The sequence below is a fragment of the Saccostrea echinata genome, unplaced genomic scaffold, assembly GCF_033153115.1.
Source record: "Saccostrea echinata isolate AGI-Se365-2 ecotype Australia unplaced genomic scaffold, CSIRO_AGI_Sech_v1 ptg000005l, whole genome shotgun sequence".
NCBI classification, from domain to species: Eukaryota; Metazoa; Mollusca; class Bivalvia; order Ostreida; family Ostreidae; genus Saccostrea; species Saccostrea echinata.
This window is the reverse complement of record NW_026889754.1, coordinates 360,566-371,790: the sequence shown is the minus strand read 5'-3', so window position 1 is coordinate 371,790 and position 11,225 is coordinate 360,566. Positions and strand designations below refer to the sequence as shown.

The window sequence follows — 11,225 nt, the reverse complement described above, 5'->3', positions numbered from 1 at the left end:
AAAATAAGGGGATCAAATTGAATTTAGAATGACCCATCTGCACACCGTACTTCCTCAGTGTTAGCTTTCTATGACAGACAACATGTAAACAAAATCAATTTAGCATTTAAAGTTGTTGTTTTAATCTGCAGTTTTTATGTAGTCATTATTAAATCAAAAATACGATACATTTTGATTTTCAAAATAATGAAGTCTAGCTTCTAGAGAGAGAGAGAGAGACTGACACATCTGTTTTATACTTGGATATTTTGTTAGAAAAAGACGTTAATGGTAATCTAACAACAAAGCTTTATGATAAACATGATGACCTTAATTTTTCATTCGTCAACTTCCCTTACCTATGCAGCGATATACCCTTATCATCTGCACACGGGGTTTATATCTCTCTGTTGATTCGATAGCCAGAACATGCTCTATGTATGAACGATTTCTGAAACGAGGTAAGTTATTGACAAACAAGTTGATGAAACAAGAACATTAGCATTCTCGTTTAAAGTTATCATATCGTAAGGTCTATGGTCGATACAATGACCTTGTCAGTCTTTCAATCTTTCATGTCAAATGCTGACTGACTTTTTTTCATACTAATTTTTTGGCCATTATATACACTGAACTGTCGACGGATTTTTCCGTTATTTCCCGATCATGACAAGGAGCACACGGTGCGTGTGACCGGTCGGCAGGGGATGCTCACTTCTCCATACTTCTCACTGCAATTGATCCAACCTCTGATGTCTTAGAAGTCTGCGTTTGCTCTGCTCCTATTTTGTAATGTTTAATGGACTTTTGAGCTCGAATACTGTTCGTTATCTCCACATATTTCATACCACAAATGCCTATATTACCATCTTAATGTAGGATAGGCCCACTCTGCAGTTGGGTAATATCTTCATATACAAGGGAAAAAAATTCAAGCTTCATGGACAAAAAATGTATGGAACGCTGTTCGTGATCACAATATATGTGTAGATCCTAAAATGAGCAATGTGTTTATTTTCGTTTAAATTGTTTATACTTGACTAGAAAAAAACAAACTTTTTTTCATATTTCTGTATGTTTTATACTTGAAATAAAATATATATATTCATAAACTCAAAAAAAATGTATGGAACACAGCTTGTACACAAAGAAAATGAAAACAGCCTTTTTAAGAGCTCTGTAAGGAAGCTTATGCATACAAGATTATCAGAGTTCTATGTAGCATGCATAATCACAGAATAAATCAAGTATCTAGAAAATATATAGAAATTTTTCATAAAAGTACTGCAATTTTTTTTTTTGTACAATATTAACTTTTATTATTTTTATCACAAGAATGCAAAGGAAGGGTTGTTTCTCCACTTCCCATACAGAATATTAAGTAATTTAAATATACTTAAATGATATGATAAAGCTTACATGAAATGTGTAAAACAAACACACACACACACCAATTATAAATTTGCTTTGACAAAATGTGTAACTTCAAAAATCCCTTTTTTATCATTCGTAATAGCTATTTTTAATTCGATAAGTGCATTTTAATTATAAGGTGATGAAGTGAGGTGATAATTATTTAATTACATAATTTTCCTCAAGTTTGATATAATTATGAAACTTTCATTTTTTTATTTTATAGCCACCATGAGAGTCGCTTTATTCGGTTCCTCCTACGTGAAGCGAGCTTCAAATTTACAGACTTTGCCATACCATTTGATGAAAGGTGGTTTGGAATTTGTGACATGACAGCCTCTTAACCCTGTCCAAATCTCATCTCCAAACATGGCTAGTGAATGCCGTCTTCACCAGCGAAGGGATTTGCTATTCTCCTCACAAACCCTTTGTCTATCTTGCTATCAAAAGTCAGGAATTTTTTCACAAATTGTGTTTGGAGTTTATTGACATCATTTGACACGTCAGCAAGTGCTATAGTAAATGACGATATCTTCATTCAGGATATTTCTTTACTCTATAGTCTCAGTATTTTGTTGTTCACAATTTTTTTTTACATCAACTATTAGATCATATATCCATAACGATTACAGCATTTCAAAAACTCAAGGCAGAATTCTGTACTGATATGACCTTGACGCCCCAGAGAACAGAAATGTCAATACTTAATTAAATAATGTTCTTTACATTATTTTTGCCCATATCTTTCTTACAATATCATGGAATATACAAAAAGTGTCTAGAATGAGCGATAAAAAAACATACAGTGTATACAGCAAAAAAAATTGAAAATGTTGTTGCTTAGCAACCACTTAAAGGTCATTAAAAAAATATTTGAAATAAAATGATGTATGCAGTTCTGATTCCTTCTTGAGAGTATATTCAGAATTTTCTATTTTAGCGCTAGCATCCATTGTGTAAAACTTTAGCAAGAATATTGAAAAGTGTTGAAAAAGTTGATGAAATATTTGCACTTATTTGACCTTTGACCTCCTAAAATAGTTCTGATGAGGTCAAACCTTTAAGACAATGTATCTGCTATATATCCCTTTTAATTTTATGACATCATATTTGACTTTAAAAGGTGCTGGAATGTGTCTAGGATGAGCAAAAAACAAGAATTGCTGCCCAAAAATTGAAAAAAATACTCTGTTGCTAAGCACACTCTTTAAAGTCGTTATATGCAGAATTGGAAAAAAAGTTTATGTGATTATGTAGTACAGAATAATGTTCTTTTGTGAGTATATTCCAAATTTCAACATACATCATTGTAAATTTTTTAATTGAAGATTAAAAAGTATCGAAAAATTCGATAAAATTTTGCACTTATTGGACATTTGACTTCCATTTCTACTAATAAGGTCAGACGTTGGGTATCTGAATAGTCATGAAATATCATCTCTAATGAAACATATGGAAATAACAAACAGTATTCAAGCTCAAAATCACTATTAAACAATTCAGACAATTCAGTGTGTAAATAATGGCCTTACAATAAGTATGAAAAACGTCAGTCAGCATTTGACGCAATGATAAATTGCATTTGCTGACAAGGTCATTGTATCGACCAAAGAACTTACGAAATGATGACTTTAAACGAGACAGCTGGTATTCTTGTTTCATCAACTTGTTTGTCAATAATTTACCTCGATTTAGAAATTGTACAGACGTGGACCATGCTCTTGCGTATCGAATCAACTAAGAGATAAAAACCCCGTATGCAGGTGATGAAGTTATATTGCTGCATAAGTAAGGGAAGTTGACGATTGAAAAGTTAAAGTCATCACGTTTATCATAAAGCTTGGTTGTTAGATTACCATTTATGTCTTTTTCAAGTAAAATATCCAAATATGAAACAGATTGTCAGACTCTGTCATATCTTTTATCTCAAGCTCACCGGGATATATCGTATCGACATAAGAATGGAAATAACCATTGTTAATTGACAATACGTCGTGCATATATCTAAATGTCGAGTTGAAGGCCACAGCAAGTGTTTTCTTCTTTTCACGTATAAGATTTTGGACAAATTCTGCTTCATATGAATACAAAAAAAGGTCTGCTAAAAGCGGGGCGCAATTGATATCCATGGGAATTCCAATAGATTGTTGAAGACCTGGTCTCCAAAAACCACATAGATATTGTCAATCAGAAACTCAATCATCTTTTTAACTTGTCAACTTCAGAGTACTTGTGTGTACAATCAGAATGTGTCTTAACAAAATAATTTTGCAAATGACAATTGAAATGAAACACTGAAATTCTTCTGGAATATTCTTTTTGTAATATTTACATTTGCAAATGTTTTCCCTTATATAACACTATTGATAGCAAAGCGTATCTATATCCGTATAACCACAGGTTCCTCGCGTCATAAACGTTCAACGTAATTTTTCAGTGACGTCATAAAGGGTCGACGCGCAAACAATGGATCAAATACGTGCCGTTGAGTTTGAAAAATAAAACATTTCGAGCGTTAAAGATTATGATCAGGAAAATATAAAATATGAGTAAGCCATAAATGTAAATGTAAGTAATAATGTATCATTTTTAAACATCTATCGGATATAAATACGGGTTGGTACGAGATCAAAGCTTTATGGAATTTGATCTCATGACCAACCCGTATTTATATCCCGATAGATGTTTAAAAATGATACATTATTACTCACATTTAATGATAAATAAATATTACCCTCTGTCAAGTAATATTGACTGCTGCTATGTTCTTTGTTTCTCTGTGTATTGTTTAACGTCCCTCTCGAGAATTTTTCACTCATATGGAGACGCTACCACTCTCGGCGGAGGGCTGAATTTTGACGTATGATCGTCACTCAGTGCAATTTAGCAGTGAAAGATTTTTTTCGAGTCAACACCTACTGCGACACTGGACCTCGGTTTATGTAGTCTCATCCGAAGGACTGGTCTTCACGTTCCGCAGTGAATTCGAACCCACGACTTACTCCGCGACTCCAGAGCAGACACTCCATCCACTGCGCCACGCGTTCGACTGCTATGTTCTAATCACGCTGGAGGGTGAGGTTTAATCATATGGAGTGTATAAAGCTTTAAGTAGGATAGTCCTTTTATCAACCCCATGACAGGAAATATTCCCCATAGTGCTCGCCCGAAGGGAAAAGTACCCGTCATGGATTTGATGAAAGAGCTATTCTACTCAAAGCCAGTGAATATGTTTTATTACACTGATGTGTATTGCATTTCTTGGCTTTATATACTCAATCCAGAAAAAAACACATAAAAAGCTTTCTTGTTTGGGGAAAGGGGAGCAGGAGAAGTGTCACGTGGTCAAGCTGGCTATCTCCAAAAATCACACAAATTCAACTAAGTTTTAATAAATTTATTTACAAAAAAAATAATAATAATAATAATAAAGAAGATTTCAAACAGACAACCACACTCTGATCCACACACTCTTCCACACTATTAAACCAAAAAAAAAATAATAGCAATTGGTAACCAATAATCAGACAATTAACCAATTAACCCCGGGTATAGATTTCACTCAAAGTATCATTGCCAAACATGTTCACAGATCCATGATTATCCTTGTCATAATCATCAACATCATCTTCGTCAACATCATCATCCTCATCCTCGATGCAGGAATGAAATCATTAGGTTTGCCAATTCGTCAGTGTTCGTATAACGAGCTAATACAATGTTACGTGGATTGACTTATCTGTATCTGTCCACCCCCAGTGAATCTTGTTCCACACACAGCATCCTTCCGGGCCTTAGTCCTGGAACCTTTCGCTGTGTCTCGACGATCCCCTCAGCTTAGTGCATGTATCTAGCACATGTCATACCAGTGTCCTTGACGCTACAATGACGAATATTTTTAAGTCACATGTTTCACTAAATAATGTTTGGCAACACTACTATGTTTGGCAATTCATTCTCATAAATAAATCAATCAATCAATAGGTATAAATTATAATGGTTACCAGTTAACATAAGTCAAAACAAATTATTGCCAACATGGCGCACCTTACTTTCGACTTCCGGTCATTCACTTCCGCCCAGACATTTAAACCAAAATTTAAATGACAAAATATTTCACATAATGTAACAAATCTGAATACAAGAAAATTGCGTACAATAGCACCTTTAAACTCTATCTATATAATACAAAAGCCATTCGAACACTCTCGCTAACCGTCACACCTGACTGAACAACAGGTAAAATTGTGAGAGCTGGCCAAGTTCAGAAATAAGAACGAATACGTATTCAGTAATAAATTTACTTAAAAAAACTATATACATAACGAATATTAATAATATTATAAGTAAATACTTACCACGGACCTGTCTCCGTGCCAAAGTCAAGATACTGATTGTATGGCAGCTATTTGCATGTACACTTAGAAACGTGTCTGCAGCTACGCTTCTCTGCCGGGAATGACCAGGCCTCAATTGTTCTGGTCGGCCAAGCTATTTTGCAAGGGCTTATGGGTAGATGGGGCATAGGGACAAAACGCGGGAAATACAAATAATATGTACAAGTATAATAGTGATTGTTACACACCTCCCCCCTTAATTAAAAAAATGGTAACATTTTTTTTTAAACAACAATCACTACCAACTTGTCCTAACAATTTTAAAATAACTAAACGTATTTACAAAATTCTTAATACAAACCTGACTAATTTGTCCTTAGCTGATTATTGGCGACTAAGGTAATCGGCACCTACGTTTTGGCTTCCCTTTATAGCTTCTATCCGGAACCGATAAGGTTGTAATTGTAGAGCCCAGCGCATTAACCTCGAATTCTCTGTTTTGGACTTGTTAAGGTATGTTAATGGCTGATGGTCGGTTTCCAATACAAACTCACGTCCATATAGATATTGATGGAACTTCTGAATTCCCCATACTACTGCTAAGCATTCCTTCTCTATAACAGCGTATGACTTCTCTCTGGGCTGCAATTTTCTGCTTGCGTAAGCCACTGGAAGCTTTTCTCCATGTTCCTCCTGCAAAAGAACTGCTCCTAACCCGTCATCAGCAGCATCTGTTCGTAAAATGAATACTTCACTGAAGTCTGGAAGCTTCAGAATTGGTTCTGAGCATAACATCTGTTTCAGCGTATCGAATGCACGTTGTTGATTATCTGTCCAAACTACTTTGTTAGGCTGACCTTTCTTTGTTAAATCTGATAATGGAGCGGCAATGGCTGAAAAGTTCGGTATGAATTTTCTGTAGAATCCTGCCAATCCCAAGAACGATCTAACCTGCTTCTTTGTCATGGGTACTGGTGCACTTCGAATAGCCTCTATCTTGTTTGACTCTGGTTTCAGTCTCTGGTCACCTACTACGTGTCCTAAGCAGTCGATCTGATCATATCCTATGAAACACTTAGACGGTCGTGCTGTAAGTCCTGCTTTCCTAAGTCTGGTAAATAACTCTCTCAATGCCATTAGATGTTCTTCCCACGTATCTGTGTATACGATTATATCGTCTATGAAGTTATCAACACCTACCATGCCCTGTAAAAGTTTTCTCATGAGTCGGCTAAACGTCGCCGGGGCATTAACTAACCCGAATGGCATAGTACGAAATTGATACAAACCAGACGGTGTTGAGAAGGCTGTGAGAGCTTTACTTTCATCTTCCATAGGAACTTGCCAGTATCCTTTACTCAAATCCAATTTTGAAACGTACTTCTTCCCTGCCATCTTTGAAAATATACTTTCTGTGTTCGGCATAGGCTCAGCGTCGAAAACAGTAACAGAGTTTAGTCTTCGAAAGTCTATGCAGAATCTGTTTGTTCCGTCCTTTTTCCTGGCTATGACTACCGGTGATGAATATGGTGAAACAGATGGTTCTATTACGTTCAACTGTAACATCTTCTCCACTTCTTCCTTTATGACACTCTCGGTATTGAAAGGAATAGGATACTGCTTCACCCGTATAGGATCTGATGATGTCAGTTCAATCTTATGTTTCACTAGTGTAGTCATTCCTGGAACGTCAGTGAGAACATCAGCATACGACTCACACAAACATTTCACCGATTCTAGCTTATTCGCATCCAGTCCTTCATTGAAACGTACATCTGACACTGTTTCTGTCTGAGAATCTGTTGGTAGCATCATTAAATTCTGCTCATCCGGTGTTCCCTCTTCGCTGAAGTCAATTAGTGATATGGCGCAAGTTGTTAGAACCCCACAGCGTATATCCTCACGAGGAATGTACTTTTTCAACAAATTGGCGTGAAGTGTCTTTAGTTTACTATGCATCTCAACTTTGTAATCCATATCGCCAACTTTCTGTACAACTTTGTAAGGTCCTCGCCATTGCATCAGAAGTTTATTTGACTTTGTAGGAAGAAGAACAAGTACTAGGTCACCAACTTTCATCCTTCGATCAATTGTTCTCTTGTTATAATGTTTTCTCTGGTGCTTCCTTGCTTTTTCCAATTGTTGATGAGCAATCTTGCAAGTCTCTTCAAGTTTTTCCTTTAAATCTAGAATATATTGGTATGTAGTCTTCACCTCTTTGTCTGGTATGTCCTTGGTCCATAGTTCCTTCAGTATCATCATTGGGCCACGCACTGATCGACCATATAGAAGCTCAAAGGGTGAAAATCCAAGGCTCTCTTGAGGTATCTCACGATAAGCAAAGAGTAGTGCGTTGAGGTACTTGTCCCAGTCTTTAGGGCGTTCAGCACACATGCGCTTGAGCATCTGCTTCAACGTGCCGTTGAATTTTTCAACAAGGCCGTTGCACATCGGATGATACGGCGTTGTAGTTAGGCGTTTGAGTGACAGCAATCGGCTAACTTCTTTCATAACTTCAGATGTAAACTGTGAACCCTGGTCTGTAAGCATTTCAGATGGAATACCAACTCTACTGAAAACGTCTACAAGCGCTTCTGCAACTCGTTCAGTTTCAATTCCTTGCAGTGCCACAGCTTCTGGATACCTGGTCGCATAGTCTATAATAGTGAGGATATATCTATTTCCTCTGTCTGTGATTGGCTGGAGTGGACCAACAATATCCACAGCAATGCGTTGAAATGGTTCTGATATCATGGGCATTTGTCCAAGAGGAACTGCAGGTACTTTTCCCTTAGGTATTGTTCGTTGGCACACGTCACATGAACGACAAAATCGCCTGACGTCTGCTTGTACTCCTGGCCAAAAGAATTCTGCTAGTATTCTGTCTGTGGTCTTCTTAACACCCAAGTGGCCTGCCATAAGACATTCATGAGCCATCTTCATAACCAGTGATCTGTACTTTTTCGGAACCATAAGCTGTCGATAAGTCTTTCCATTTGACACTTTTGGACTACTGAATTCTCTGTAGAGTAATTGCTTCCGTATATACATCCGAGTTGAACCTCCATCACCAAGCTCCTTTACTGTCCCTTGTTTAGCAAAGTCCCAACTCTTGCTTAATGAATCATCCCTCATCTGTTCACTTAACATCTCATCCCGTGATACATCTTGTAGAGTTTCAGGAACCCTCAATGGTTTATAAGGTAACTGCTTTTTCTTTAGTTGGCTGCGTGTCTCAACAGCAAATGAAGGTTTAGTTGATTTCATCCAGTGAATATCCGGGTTGTCTGGTTTCCGAACGCCATCAAAATTTCCAAGAATCAGATCAAACATTGGTGTTTCAAAGCACGATACTTCAATTGTTCCAGTAAAATATGGTGTGTCAACTTCAACTATCGCAACATCTGCATCTATTATACTTCCGTCAGCCAGCATGCATTTGTGAGTTTTTCCAGTCATTTGGTTTGAAGTAACCAAGCTTTTCCGAATCACCGCACCACGACATCCGGTATCTCTTAACACTGTCACAAGTCTGTCTCCAACACATCCTTTCACAACTGGCATCACACCATTAGAAACGGAATCAATGTCACTAATGTCACTTTGTAGCCATGGTTTATGGGCACCAACAAAAGAAGAATCATGTTCTTTCCCCTGTGAAAAGCGACGTCCAGATCTGTTGAAGCTCTGTTGTTGCTCACTATAGCGGGATGGTTTTTGTGGTCTGTCAGATTTTTCCAGAGTGTTTGCTGTCTTGGTTGCGGAAGATTTCCTTAAGGGGCAATCAAACTGCTTGTGTCCGTATTTGTCACAATTAAAACACTTGACTCCACCACTGGGTTTGCTACTGTCACTAGTGCTTGGAAAGGAGAATTGCTTTCCTATGGAAACTTTCTTTTCGAAGATAGGTCTCTGGGTAACAGCTGATGAACTAGTTGCTCTTGCCTCAACAAACTGATCAGCATATCTGGCCATATCCTGAATAGAAGGAGGAATTCGTTCTTTCAAGAATAAGGAAAGTTCTTTGTTACAACACAAAATAAATTGTTCCCGCAACATCAAGTCTTTGAGTCCTTCATACGTCTTATTTATTTTCGCTAATTCCATCCACCTCTCCAGATAACTTTCGATTCTTGTTGAAAACTGAAGAAAGGTTTCACTCCCATCGGGTTTTGAAGATCTGAATTTCTTTCTGAATCCATCCTCAGTCATGTCGAAACGTTTCATCAGTGCTTTTTTAAGTTCATCAAAGTCCAATGCACTATCTGGTGGTAATCTAGCGAACACGTCCAACGCTTTTCCTTTTAGAAGTGCACTCAAGTGAGCTCCCCAGTTTGTTCTTTGCCATTTCTGTGAGATAGCGTATCTTTCAAAGCGTTGTATATATGCGTCGATGTTGTCTTTTGCCTCATCAAATGCTGGTAGTTTTGGTCCTCTAACAGGTTGTTGGGTTTCAGGGTGATGCAGGGCTGTAGACTCAAGAACTTTCTGTGATCTTTCTGCTGCCAACACTTGAAATTTGTGATCTATTTCCATCTCTTCTATTTTTCTTTTATGTTCAGCCTCAGCGTTTTGCTCTCTCTTGATCTCCAATTCTAGTTGAAAGTCACGCTCTTGTTTAGCCATGCGTTCTGCACGATCTTTTTCACGTTCATCTCGGAGTCTTGCTTGTTCATTATTCACAAACTGTTGAAGTTCTGCATCCTTGAGTCCCATCTGCGTCCCAATTTCCAAGAGCTCCTTCATCTCCTTGATGGTAGACATCGTGCCTATAAGTACTGAGCCACCTTACCAAAACTTTAATAATCCAAGGATAATATACTTTCCAATTAATAAATATGTCTAACACCACCTTACCTTTGACCTACTTAAGAGAGAACCATTCTTTCACTTACCTCTATCTTACTATGTACAGGAATCCCAAGACTAACTACTACTAGAGCAACCTAACCTATTTACATCTACTTGGCAAACCTTCACCTAGATAGTGAAAATGTGTAATTTGGAGAGGGTCAGCAATCCCACCGCTGCCACCAAATGTCACGTGGTCAAGCTGGCTATCTCCAAAAATCACACAAATTCAACTAAGTTTTAATAAATTTATTTACAAAAAAAATAATAATAATAATAATAAAGAAGATTTCAAACAGACAACCACACTCTGATCCACACACTCTTCCACACTATTAAACCAAAAAAAAAATAATAGCAATTGGTAACCAATAATCAGACAATTAACCAATTAACCCCGGGTATAGATTTCACTCAAAGTATCATTGCCAAACATGTTCACAGATCCATGATTATCCTTGTCATAATCATCAACATCATCTTCGTCAACATCATCATCCTCATCCTCGATGCAGGAATGAAATCATTAGGTTTGCCAATTCGTCAGTGTTCGTATAACGAGCTAATACAATGTTACGTGGATTGACTTATCTGTATCTGTCCACCCCCAGTGAATCTTGTTCCACACACAGCATCCTTCCGGGC

General features: G+C 37.3%; 1 protein-coding gene across 1 annotated transcript; it reads right to left on the bottom strand.

Moving 5' to 3' along the window:
- Positions 1-6,865: 6,865 nt before the first annotated feature.
- LOC133179907 (uncharacterized) lies at positions 6,866-10,493 on the bottom strand. The gene is made up of 2 exons (XM_061314583.1): positions 6,930-10,493; positions 6,866-6,886 (listed from the first exon to the last, which is right to left on the bottom strand). The coding sequence occupies exons 1-2, from the start codon at positions 10,491-10,493 to the stop codon at positions 6,866-6,868; spliced, it is 3,585 nt and encodes a 1,194-aa protein (XP_061170567.1).
- Positions 10,494-11,225: the final 732 nt, after the last annotated feature.

Coding starts and splice junctions, on each gene's coding strand:
- LOC133179907 (XM_061314583.1), bottom strand. CDS start 10,493: ATGTCTACCATCAAGGAGATGAAGGAGCTCTTGGAAATTGGGACGCAG. Junction 6,887..6,929: donor GAAAACTTTTACAGGGCATG/GTAGGTGTTGAT, acceptor TCGTATACACAG/ATACGTGGGAAGAACATCTA.